Source organism: Solea senegalensis, linkage group LG12, assembly GCF_019176455.1.
Source record: "Solea senegalensis isolate Sse05_10M linkage group LG12, IFAPA_SoseM_1, whole genome shotgun sequence".
Taxonomy (NCBI): domain Eukaryota; kingdom Metazoa; phylum Chordata; class Actinopteri; order Pleuronectiformes; family Soleidae; genus Solea; species Solea senegalensis.
In genome coordinates, this window is record NC_058032.1 from 9,389,717 (window position 1) to 9,403,015 (window position 13,299).

The 13,299-nt window shown below is 39.2% G+C and overlaps 2 protein-coding genes across 2 annotated transcripts; one reads left to right on the top strand and one right to left on the bottom strand.

Annotated features, from left to right (window-relative positions):
* Positions 1 to 599: 599 nt before the first annotated feature.
* stard14 (START domain containing 14) lies at positions 600 to 5,725 on the top strand. Its single transcript, XM_044040787.1, has 6 exons — positions 600 to 938; positions 1,027 to 1,174; positions 3,056 to 3,159; positions 3,285 to 3,402; positions 3,508 to 3,560; positions 4,394 to 5,725. The coding sequence occupies exons 1-6, from the start codon at positions 768 to 770 to the stop codon at positions 4,598 to 4,600; spliced, it is 801 nt and encodes a 266-aa protein (XP_043896722.1). The 5' UTR covers positions 600 to 767; the 3' UTR covers positions 4,601 to 5,725.
* On the bottom strand, positions 4,870 to 10,233 carry pdzd11 (PDZ domain containing 11). Its single transcript, XM_044040788.1, has 6 exons — positions 10,182 to 10,233; positions 8,808 to 8,905; positions 8,489 to 8,629; positions 8,248 to 8,346; positions 7,803 to 7,863; positions 4,870 to 7,123 (listed from the first exon to the last, which is right to left on the bottom strand). Exons 2-6 carry the CDS (start codon positions 8,898 to 8,900, stop codon positions 7,089 to 7,091), a joined length of 429 nt encoding a protein of 142 aa, XP_043896723.1. The 5' UTR covers positions 8,901 to 8,905; positions 10,182 to 10,233; the 3' UTR covers positions 4,870 to 7,088.
* Positions 10,234 to 13,299: the final 3,066 nt, after the last annotated feature.

A 13,299-nucleotide genomic window follows, 5' to 3' on the forward strand; every position in this document is an offset into this window, starting at 1 on the left:
AACTTTTTTCTGTTCTGGAATGCAAATAAACTATAGTAAGTAAGTAAACTATAATTTGACATCTTAATCAAGAAATAATAGTGTGCTTTACAGTTTTTTCCCTGTATTTTTATTTTGTAAAACAGTACAGTGAAAATGCATGGATAACAACAATAGTTATATTTTAGCATTAAAAATATCAGTTTGGTTGAAGAGCTTCTACATACTGGTGTATTAACCATTACAGAAACATGAAAAAAATATTTTGATAATTACCAATACTGTAAATTTAGGGCAGCTAAATTGGTGTGGGTGTGTGTGGGAACCAATTACACTTGTTGCGGACTTTATTTAAGGACCCACCCACGACGCGCCGCGGACTCTCACTATTCTGTTTAACGTGTTTTAGTCGTGATGATACTGAGAAGTTCACACCTGCCCACTTCCACAGTGTTATTAGTGAAACTGGCCACTTGTCCTGTGAGTGATACTCGCTCTGTGTCCTCTAGTGGTCGCTAATAAGAAGGCGGGGCACACCTGCCCACTCACGTCCCCTCTCTACCTGTCCGGTGCTACGGAAATGACGTGACGTCATGAAGGCATGGCTCAGGAATCCAACGCAAAAATCCTGCTCGACCTGATCTACGATCACTCACACACTTACGGAGCTAGAAAAGGGCTTGAATCTGCTCAGTGAGTCTATTGAGTCACACACGCCGGACTCAGTAGGTTGTTTAAAAAAAGGAAGAAGTATTATATTACATATATATTTATTTTTTTATTTAAAGATGTCACGTCCGAGTATTTTACCCGATGAGAAGGTTTTTCTTGACTTCAAGAGTCAGTGCTTGGCAACAGACAACTGGCTGAATAAGTATGATAATAATGACATGCAAGTGTGGGTGGAACGCACTCCTGCAAGTAAAGGAAACAACGTTCCCAAGGTCCACAAGATCAAGGTAAGTTCACGTTTAACACTCTTGTCTTTTCCTGTCTTTGAATGTCCCCTATTTTCATTCTGTGTGTGTGTGTGTGTGTGTGTTACAGTGTAAAATGGTCATCAGAGACGTGTCAGCCGCTGCCATGTACGACGTCCTTCACGACGGCCAGTACCGTAAGAAGTGGGACCCCACCATGGGGGACAGCTTTGACATCGCCCGTCTCTCTGCTAATGCTGATGTGGGCTACTATTCATGTGAGGAACGGTGATATTTTCTTATCTTTCTGCGTCTGTCTTGTCACATTCCTGTGTGTGTGTGTGTGTGTGTGTGTGCGTGTTGTGTGTGTGTGTGTGCGTGTCTGATAGTGTGAGTGGAAACTAACCTCGAGGCAGGAGGAACATGTATTTCATTTGCACCTGTCGAACTAAAGAAAGTGGCCAAGAAACATTAAAAAAAAGTGGGAAAGTCCATATTTGTAGTTTAAAATATGTCGTTTGGAAGTATAGTATGATTTCAAAGGTCCAGGGTGTGACATTTATCAAGGTTTATAGGCATAAATTGAATATATATTAAGTTTTCGTAGCCTTACAATAAGCCTTTTCTATCTGCGCTTTTCCACCACACAGTTCCAGCATGGCTCAACTCTACTCCGGTTGGTATTGTTTTTCCATTCCACCTGAATGTGGGTGGAGTCATAGGTTCAAGGTTGCATGAAACTGCCGTGACGTTGTTGTATACGCGACACAAACGAGTGACTAATAAAGAAGTTGTTTTCAGTGTACTGAATCATTAGAATCAGTTAATTCAAAACAATTGCTCATTCAGTACTTACTGCATGGGATTCAGATCACGATCTACCCGGCTTTCAGCAGCGCTGTCGCTAAATACACCGGAATCCTTGCTATATGTTGGAGATTAACGCACATTTTCAGTATTTTTAACTTCGGTTTGATTCCCGTGTCGGACGCTGCGCTCATGACTCTTCTAATGACGACACTCTGACCAATCAGTGGCCGGCAGTCTGTTGACATCACATTTAGCATCGGCTCAGCTCATTAGGAACCTCTCCAGAGCAGGTACTAAAAAGGTACTATCACTAATGGAAAAGCAGCATGAAGTGATTTTAGGTAAGGGCCTTGCTTTATGGAAGCAAGTGCATCCATTTCCTGTTTTGAATTGAAAAGCGTACTATGCAAACTAGGAAGATTGACATCCTTTCTGGCATGCTAAGGCCACCGTAGTTCCCTGCCGTGCTTGGAAAAGGAAGGAGGTGAGGTGTAGAATTCTTACACACTGCACCTTTTTAAGGCAAGTAACTCATCATCATGTTTGTAAAAAGATGACGTTAAAACATGCAGTATGACACTTTGAAACTGAGTTCTCACCTGTCAGCTCCATAGAACTCTCTGTGTTTCTCTGTGAAGCAGTGTGTCAGTCTAGTGTTGCCTGGCAACATTCCCGCCGCGCTGCACACAATAAGCGATTTGTTTTGTCACGATTAGGGACGGGACAATATACTGCACTGTCACGCATTACGATTAAAAAGGACAACCACTCAGTGAAGTGACTTACAACTGTTGTTTATACAGTCATAGGGATTTATTTTTGGACTGCCACATGGAAACCTAGGATTCTTGTTTTTCACTTTAGTGTGTTTACTACAAACATGTGTCACATACTAACATGATTTTTGAACATTTTTACTTTTATGTGTACGAGTCAAATGAAGGAGTTCAGACAGAAAACAGAAATGTCGCTAATGTACTTACAAACTATTATTTTATTCTTAAATAATCAGACTAAAAGTAAAAAGTCATAATCACTGGTAACTGAACATGGGACAAAACACACTCTGGCTTCATATGCTTTTAAATGACAGATCTGCCCTTTGACCTTCTCTCAGAGAGTGATTTTAACTCCCATTCCCAATTTAATAATGAAACGCCTGTACCCTGTTTTGCAGTGAAGGACGGGAAAGTGAGCAGCGTGCATTTCCAGTGGTGTATTTATTGCCACAACAAGGCTCTTGTTGTCACATAAGAATGTGACGGTGGGGGAAAAAAAAGAAGAGAACGAATTAAGGAAGTGTAAGAAACACAGTTTAACCAGATTTGCGTGTCTTCTTTTATTCATAGGGCTTTGCCCAAAGACGATCAAGAACAGGGATGTGGTGACGCTGCGTTCGTGGCAGGTGACGGACGACGAGTACATCATTGTCAACTTCTCAGTCAAGCACCCGGTAAACCACCACCACCACACACAGACACACACAGCAACCATTGTCTTTAAATGCTCCATGCTGGTGACACTCTCACACCCAGTGTTTAGTGTGCATTGATTCATGTATTTCTGTTTCGATTGCAGAAATACCCTCCTACCCGGGACCTTGTCAGGGCCATTTCCATCCTCACTGGCTATTACATCAAATCCACAGGGCCAAATAGCTGTTTATTTATATACCTGTCACAAGCCGACCCCAAAGGTAAAGAAGACACACACAACAATAATGACTGTTCAAATTCAAATTGTGAAATCTTGCCGTGTATTTTTTATTTTTCCTAATGTGACCTCAACTCTTTTCCTCTAGGTTCCTTGCCAAAGTGGCTAGTAAACAAAGCATCTCAAGTTCTGGCTCCTCGGGTACGTGACATCGCACAAGCATTGTCTTGTCTTTTATTTTTTTACTTCATATCAGAAATTGATATTATTAAAAATTCAAGTGGTGCACTAGCTTTGTCTTAAATCGTGTGTGTGAGTGTCTGCAAGGGTTCGATAGGTGTGTGTGCGCACAAGGGGGGCGGGAAGGGGGGGGTTTGAGGGTTTCATGTGTCTTAAAAGGGACAATGGAAACCATGGAAACCCCAGTTTGAGGGCCGATCCCAGTCAGGCTGCTGACAAAGGTGTATCTTGGCTCCTTCGCCGTTGCTCACGCTCTCTGCCGACCAAACTCGTTCACCAGGTTTCGCACACTTTGGCAGATTAAGTGTTTGAAACATTTTGACCAAAGTGGGTCAGCGAGTGCATGTGAGTGAGTGTGAGTGTGAGTGAGTGAGTGTGTGTGTGTGTGTGAATGTCTCTCTCCTAAATTACATTGACCTGATTTATACAGAAACAATGATTTGTATAAAGTGTTGTACTCATAATAGTACTGTAATTTTTAATGCTAATTTACTCTTTTATTCAATTATTCAAATTATGACCCAGGGATAATTATGACGTTTTAAACTTTGTACATATTTATGATCCAAATCACGGGCAAGAGTCCATAGTTTTGATAACAAGGTTCTTGGTTCAAGTCCACAATGAACTGTATGCGTTGACCATATTATCACAGAATCTGAATATGACTTGGGAGACACTGTAAATACTAGCGCTATGTCGCATAACTGGCTTTATCTTGAGCTTTGTTCACCGAAGAGACTGAAGGTGTGGTGCGATAATCTTGTCCTGTCTTGGCCCCTCCACCCTTCCAGGTGATGAAGTGTGTACACAAGGCGGGACAGAACTACCCAGAGTGGAAACAGCACAACTCTCCCGACCTGAAGCCCTGGCTGTACCCGGAGCAGAACACCCTGCCCATGATGGACCCCGCCGAGCTGTCCTTACAGAGGGCGGACTCGCTGGAGAACGTGGACGAGAGTTCCAAGTTGGACGTTGCGGACAGCGAGGACAGTAGTTGAATCACAGCCGACAGGGAAAGTGGGCCAAGAAGGAGAGGAATATTCATATCCTCGCAAACACAATGAGACTCGAGACCTCCTGCTCCTGTGATATCACCCTTTCCACCCCCCAAGAGTGAGCCATGAGCGTAAGAGTATGACATGTTTACAGCCGTCCTAACAGAAGGAAATGAGGACAGATCAAGTTGCCATTCACCTCAGTTTATGCTGAACTAAGCTAAATATGTCCAGTGTTCCCCATGGTGTCATTTTTTTTATTTTTGCAACAGGTGTTACAGGTGTTGGGGGTTTGGATATTGGTGTAGTTTCAGCTCTTCATTTACTATGGCTTCTCTGTCACGCCTCGTTTATTTAATTTTTTTTCAGCCATGTGACGTGTGTACACATTAGGGAAGTAATTGTCGTCGTCGATTACGATGAGGTGGTGTTTTGTGGTGAAAGTAGAATGAAACTGACTTGTATGGTAATTCTCACCATAATCACACGTTAAACTATTTAATCTTAACCTTATTTATTAGACTTCAGCTCTAAATGATTTGACCACACCTAAAATGGATACTTTTATTTTGTTTAATCACGTTAATAATACGTTAATAAGTTTTAAAACAAGTTTCATGATAATTGCATGTAACACTGTGGCAGACACTTCTGGGCACTGACCTTTTTTTTCTTAAAGCTTAATCTAAGACCAAAGACACTTTAAGGTTTGCTCCTGATTATTTTTCTATTTTATTTTTAAATGGTAATTTTATTTCTAAAAACATTCATTGTGCTTCGTCATGATGAGTGAGCAGTTACACTCTTCCACTTTGTAACACATGAAGACTGTTTGAAGGTTTATGATGACGTGCAATCAAAGTGTATCCACTGTAATTCTTACATAAATTATACTGTAGACTTGCATTGACGTTCAATGACCACCTGTTGCTCTGATGAGAATCTCGTAGGAACATGTCAAATGTGCATATAGTAAGTTTGTCTTTTCGTTTTTCGCCAAATACCATTTTACCTGCCAGATTGGAAGGACCATACAGGGAAATCTTGTTATTTTATTTATTTATTTTTCAGATTTTTACTGTAACCTCAGATGAAGGCATGTTGGAAATGAAGCTGTGCTGGCTGAGACTGTTGGCTTGTTTTCTTCTTTAAGACATTTGAGCAATGTGACATGGTCTTGACTTCTAACAAAATACTAAACTTCACAATGTTAAATATGCTTCGGTAATCACGGTCATTCACTACGCTCCTGTCAAAGTCAGTTTCAAGAGAAACCAAATTAATAAGTGGAACGAGTCTGGCTACTTGTACCCGAGCAAACCAGTTTATTTGCAATTCTTTCAGGATTTCGAAGCACACAGAGACACGCGGTGGTTAAGAGTTCAAATACTTTATTTGTTTAACTTATCAATGTTAATGATTAAAAAAAAAGTTTCATAATGAGCTCTGGGTCATCAGGTGGATACAATTTGTTAGTGAACAGCGCTTTTGTAACTCCTCCACCTATACTTTGCACATTTTCTTGATGGCCAAACCTTATTTTACTTTTAGCACATACATAATCTAAAACAATTAAGCTGCCCGGCAAAGCTTTGAGTCCCAAGTGAAAACCTGCAGTTCTCTGGATCTGCATCACACACAAACGCACCGTCATAAGGCTTCAGCAATTATATGCCAAGACACGAGGCATAACGTGTTCATGTCAATACTTGAAATAGCTGAAAATGTGCTGCACGCACTGAAATTTCCATGTATGAATTGTTGAAATCGGCTGAAAAATATAGGAGAGGATGGCGAACAGCAAAAAAAGCAACAGTTGGAAATGCTGACTCGACATTTCTGAGTAATAACTGACTCATCATATTTGTGCCCAGGAGCAGAGGGTAAAATTGTATAAAACATGAACAAAATGAATACTTGTCTGTATTAAAAGAAAATAACGCTGGGTCCACATTGGCAGCCACTGAAAATATAGAATATTTACACAATTTAATATTTCCTACACAATTATAAATAATTGTTAAATTAAAAACAAGAGTGTTCAGTGTATTCACTTTTAGTTAAAAGACAAATCTACTGTGTGTTGTGAACTCGTTTGAATTCACACTCAGTTGCCAATTTCTTAGGTACAGTTAATTACAGAAATATACTGTATCTTGGAGTCATCAGAGCTACTGCTGGTGTTACTGTGGTTAAAAACATCTATTTAGGCTTTAAGGGAAAAGTAAAGGCCATGTTGATACATTTAATTACAGTATCTAAAGGCTATTCCTTTAAGTATCAGTTAATTATGACTCAAATGGATCCTGTTTGCGTTCTCTCCGTGAGAGAAAGAAATTAGTTGACTGTTGCCCTTAAATGGAGAAGTGTACTGTACGTCAGTTATTCTGAAGCTGGGACAGAATGGGGGCCAGAGTCTGTGGGAGGAGGGTGATGACGAGGCCACTGAGACACAGTCAAGTCCACCTCTTTCCTCGCTTTTTGCTGCCACCTAGTGTACAGTCCTCTCCTTCTGCCTTTGGTAGTCTTTCAAAGAAAGAGCACACGGAAGAACACGGCAACAATGAATGTCATGTCTTTATATAAACACCTACCAGCATGATACAGTTGAGTGACTATCAAACCCGGTTATAGTTGAAAAGAGTGCAATAGGTCGGACTATCACCATGGCTACATTGGCATGTTGCTATTGAAACATGGTGCTGGCATCTGTGTGTGCGCTGACAGGCTTCTAACTGTTCAGGTTTTCTCACTCCTAAAGAGATAAATGCATTTTGAGTAATCTAGCAATGCTTTTGAGATAAGATAGTATTGAACTTTATCCATCCTTAAAAATGTGATAGCAGCAGATTATAGATAGCCTTTTATTATAGTATTCTAATTAGGGCTGCAACTAACAATTGTTTTCATAATCGATTAATCGTTTGGTCCATAAAATGTAAAAAACAAATTTGATCAGTGTCTTTCAAATCATGAATGTTCTTTCTTGATTTCTTTGTTATATGGAGCAAAAGAAACTACAACATATTCACATTTAAGAAGTTAGAAAAAACTGAATATAATAGTTGTTTTTAGTTGTTTTAAGTTCCACATTATCGTTAGTTGAAAAGTATCTCTCAACAACAACTGGCGTATGCTTTTACACGCAAATGTAAGGTAAGTATTTGTACACAAGGCAAGAAAGACTATTCAGAGTTGGACTTACTGTAAGGAAAGAAGCGAACCCTCATCAGTATTTCCCGCGCAGTCTTCAAGATCTCAACGGCCTACAGGCGCAAGAAACATTAGCTTAATGTAAAAGGCAATTAAAATAAACAATAATACATAATAAACTATTGGGGCAAAATGTTGACAAAGACACGCTGAGAAAATAAACACATAATCAGTTATATTTTGTCCATGATAATTTTAACAATTTTAGTTTCCACTAAAATATGCTGAGAAATACAAGCAGATACATATCAGGGGGTGTGCAATTGCCACCAAATGTATTCTGCAGCAGGACAATGACCCCAGACATACAGTCAATGTCATTAAGAACTATCTTCAGTATGATATGGCCTGCACAGAGACCTGACCCACATGAAGAGAATTCTTACTTGTACCGTGTACTGTACTCACAGCTTCAAAGTACAGCTTTTGGGACTTACCTTTGAGTGCTCTATGTCTTGGAAGTCAACCTCATTGACAGAAAGAACCTGGTCTCCTTCTTGTAGTCCTGCTCTGTGGGCATCTGAGTCCGGGACCACCTGCCAATCCATGACAAAAGCATACAGAAACGCAGAATGACGTCATGTTTAAAAAAAGAAAATAACGAACCAGCAGATCAACATCCACAAAATCCAGTAAAAGCCATACAAAAAATGGCTAGACACTGACATACATACACACCTTGGATATAAAGATTCCTAACTGGGACGCTTTGCCCCCTCGGATGTTAAAGCCCAGCTGTGCTCCTGGTGGTTTCTTTAATACAATGGTGCGAGGTAAGAACTGGGTCAGCTCATTGTTGTAGTCCGGGTGATGAACACGCTACAAATGTAGAAAAACACCAAATTAAATGTGATCAGAGTTAACATCCTGCAGAAAGTGGTGTCACAGGACCTCTGTAATAATGTGTGTGTGCGCCACGCCAGAAAGAGAAAAAGAAGAAACACCCCCCTCCAATGAAGTTTGAAATACAGGTTAAAGGCTAGTATAAGTGGCCTACTTCCTGTGCAGGTATCCATGCTGGTGGGTTCTCATAAGACGGCAGGAATACAACTGGAAGCTGGTAGTCGTCATAAGGAATTTTCTGATCCATTATTTCTGAAAGAATACAAAAATATAACTTGATTATTAATTGATTACAAAGTTAATTGTAACTATTTTGATAGTTGGTTCATCAGTTTGAATGTTTTTTGCTCCATATAACGTCTATAATATAATACAGAAATCGTGAAAACAAGTAAGACAAGACATGATTTCCAGGTTTGGAAAACAACGGTCAACATTTTTTGATATTTTATGGACCAAACAAGTACTCGATTAATTGAGAAAATGATCAACCAATTATGAAAATAATCGTTAGTCGCAGCTCTACTCCACTCCCTGACATGCATGAGGGATGCGAGGGCCCACTCAGAGCTGCTTGCAGCCTTAGTGAACATTTGTGCTCATCCAAAACTGATGTTAGCCCTGACTGAGAAACCCCATGCTATTTATCAACACCACATGCATGATTAAAATATAATAGCAAAAAAAAAGATGCCACATTCTATATCTGGCACAAAACATCATTACAGAGCCCTCACATGTTTTATTCACTGAATATGAGCCGTTGCCATAAGGTAAACATTTGAGAGTGTTTCATGCATTGGATTATGTTTCATGTCATGTACATTATGTTATGTGTTAGGTTTGATGTCAAGTGTTGGATTATTGGTTTACTGGTTAGTTGTTATAAATGTTAAACGTGTGGTTTATGTTTATAGTTGGACATCTTGGGACGCAAGACAAATTTCAGAATAATCTGATGCTAAAGTATAATCTAATCTAATATCTATTAAAGTAGACATTTTCTGAGGACGTGTTTAGAGCAAATAAATACATCGAATAATTTGTTATATATCTGTATATCCTTCAACTCCCACACTTTGAGAAGCACTCATACGGTTTACTTTACTGACAACTCAACCCTTTTAAATAAGAGCCAACCGTCATGTAAACTAAACTAATGCTATACACATATAATGTTCAACACAGCATTAAAGCAGCATCTCACAGAACATTTTCACTCAAGCTAACAAAGTGTTACGAAAAACATTTCGATAGAGAGAAGTGAAGACACAATGACGACTGTGACTATAATAATGTTTTAATATTTGTATTATTAAGGTGGTTCATTTCAATCGGCGATAGTAAACAAACGAGATGCTAGCTAACGTCAGTTAGCATACCACCGCCCGAAGCGAGTTTATAGCACATTTTTACTGTTATTCACTATTATGGTGTACCGAACAATATAAATATACAACACTTTCTTCGTAAGGGGAACAAACTCAGAGCTGCTACCATTTAAAAAGATAGAAGTAAGGAATCTCACCATAGGTTTGTCTGTAACTGTTAGCAACTAGCGCTTCCTCTGCGTTTACAAGTGAGCACGATTTTAATCACTATCGCTACCTACCGTCGTGGGGTGGAACAGTGTTCTTGAGGCTGCTTTTTCAGTACTGTATTTCCAGGACTCTAATCTAAACATCACCAAAACTAGTCTAAAAGGAAAATGCATTATTCATAACTAGCCGTCTTGATCAGATTTGGCTGGAATAACATCATGTTTCTGATCTTTCCTGGTTTCAGAAAGTGTCCTGTGACAGAAAAGCAAAGAAAAGTCAAGGATGTGAACAAGATATTTAGATTTCTATGTTCATTAGCAGATAGTTAGATGGGGATTCAACATTGTTTATTGACTTGATGTCTCTCTGTACCTCATAAGGCAACTGAATCTCTACAGCCGTTGGTCAAACCGCTGTTTTATCATTGTGCAGAAGCTTTACAGATAGATCTAATAGACCGCAGTTCCACAGTTTGTCATTTTTTCAATTTAATTGAGCACTCCCATCTCTTTGTTCTTTGATCCCCTCTCCAACCAAAACTTGTTTTCTTTGCATATCCCAACATGCCTGCAATTGTTGGCACATGACAGTCTTGGTGCGCCCTCAGATTATCCCAACGGTTGTAAATGACAATGCTTTTGATGAGAACACAGTGGCGTTGGTCTTGCCTCAATGTAAAAACAAAACTTCTTACTGCTGCTCAAAACACTGTCACACCCAAACCTGTGTTTATTATCCAGCTCTACACGCACATTTGTTATTACTAATCAGATACAGAAATTCCAAAACGAATGAGGACTGTATGTTTTATCAATAAAGGCCCATTCTCTCCAAACACTGTCCATCCTATATCCACTGGTGTCTTTGCAAATATATCTCTGGGTGGGACTTACAATACTCTTCATTATTCCACTGTATGAGAACATTTACTTTGCACAAGATTAGACATAATGTCACTCCCTTTGTTTTCTCTTTGGATTATCATCCGTCCAAACCAACCAGCTCAACCCAAGATCAAGCATAAGCTCCTTTATTAACACATCCTTTTCTTATCTCAGCACCAGGGAACATTATGTTTGTTCTGTTTTCCTTTTTATGCAAACATGAGCCGTTCCGTAGTGCGGAACTTAGTGATCTGTGACTGCTACATATGACAGGACTAAATCAAGGTCAGGGATTAACCACGATGGAAAAAAATAATAATATTTTGTTTCTTCAGCATTGCACTTCACATGAGGAGGTGACAGCTGACACAGGGCGAAAAGAAAGGAAAGGGTTCGTCCTGGAAAGGTCACCAGTCCTCCATTGCAGGGTCAACATACTGATAAATAACTGTTCACACCTACAGTTTAATTTAGAGTTTTAATTAGTTTTATAAACATACAATTCAGTTTCAGTAAGTTATCGTTTTTTAAACAAGTTTTTATTTTTATTTCAATTAATGCAAATCTTTTTTTTTTTTTTCAATTTTAGTTTTTGATATTTTGTTAGTTTTCGTTAATTATAATAACCTTGGTGCACACAGGGAGAACATGCAAACTCCATACAGAAAGGCCCTCAGTCAAGCGCAGGGGCAAGGGAAGTGCGCTCCATAACCGGGGAGCTGCTGCCTGGAAAGAACAGCACTGGAAGTCTTAAAACAGGTAACGGGGGTCATCAAGAATCTCTTAAGCTCTAAAAGTTAAATCTAAAATCTTAAATCAATTGGTATTCCAAAACAGATGCATGTTCATTCTTAACTACAGGCTGACTGTATTGTTCACTTCTTCAAACCTGTAATGATCAAATGGCTTTAGTTTGACTCATCATTCATTCAAAATCCTTCCTCTGTATCTAATCTTACTGCAGTTTTGCTAGTACTTTTTCCACTATACCGTATTCTCCTGTTTATCAACTGCCCTTGCCGTTCTTTTGCATGATAAGATAAAGATAGAGATCCTGTCTTAATTCCCATGGGAAAACAAAAAGTAATAGTAATAAATGAACAATAGCAATAAACAGTAGTAAAACATATTATGGGTTAACATACAATTATAATGCAGTTAACAATAAATAACAAATGAATTACTGCATATACTACAGAAATTCTCCCTGTCTATACATGTGCACCCTCATTCTTTATTCAACACATAATCACTTATTAACGCTCTAATAATTTTATTATCTTTAGCAGATTCAATTCCTTCACCTCCTCTAACCTTTAACGCTGCATTAAGCAATTCTGCTGCCTCGAGGTCATCCCCCACTCTCCCGCCCTCATCCATCCTTTTTTTTTTCATGAAAAGCAGGACGGCAAGCTTAAACCGGTTGGAAACCCACATTAGTGCTAAGTGAAGGTAATTCACTGTTTGTGGTACATGGTTGAAATGAAGTGTCTGTCAGCAGACTTCTCAGGCTGACTTTTTTGGCTGTGATATAATAAAGAAAGATATAATCATAATCTCACACTTTATCAGAAACATCCTATACATTCATTCCATACAACAATTAAAGGGCTGTTTCACTCATTTTCCCACTTTGTCAATGCTGGAATATTATTTTATTATTGAATATCAGAACAGAAAGAGCAGGGTAGGACTTCCTCTGTTGTCTTGGGAATGAGACATGTGTCTCAGAGCAACCATTTGATGATCACGTGACACATTTATCTCTGAAAATGAGTAAAAAATATAAATATGACATTCATTGGATGCTTCACATTCTCATTCTCAAGTGACATTGTTGTTATCCTTTCACTAAATTGATGATGTTCATTATGACAGCTGCAATACTGACGTTATTGATACCTGATAATTAAAAATGTGGTTCCAGCACACCTGATTGTGCTGGAGCACGGAAACATCTAAAACATGCAGGGCGTTAGGTTCCCCCCCCAGGACCGGGACTGTAATGTGCATGCGCCGACATGCTTTTTTACAACGCACGTCATGATATATGACGTCATTATCAATTGCCTTAAGAAACATCTTAAACATGAAGGAATGAAACTATGTTAAGGTAGCCAGGGGCAGGACACTTTAATGGTTACACAGACCGAGTAGAAGGTGACCAGCATTACTCCGGAACCCGACACACTCATAACATGCTCTTGGTTGCTTTTGTGGT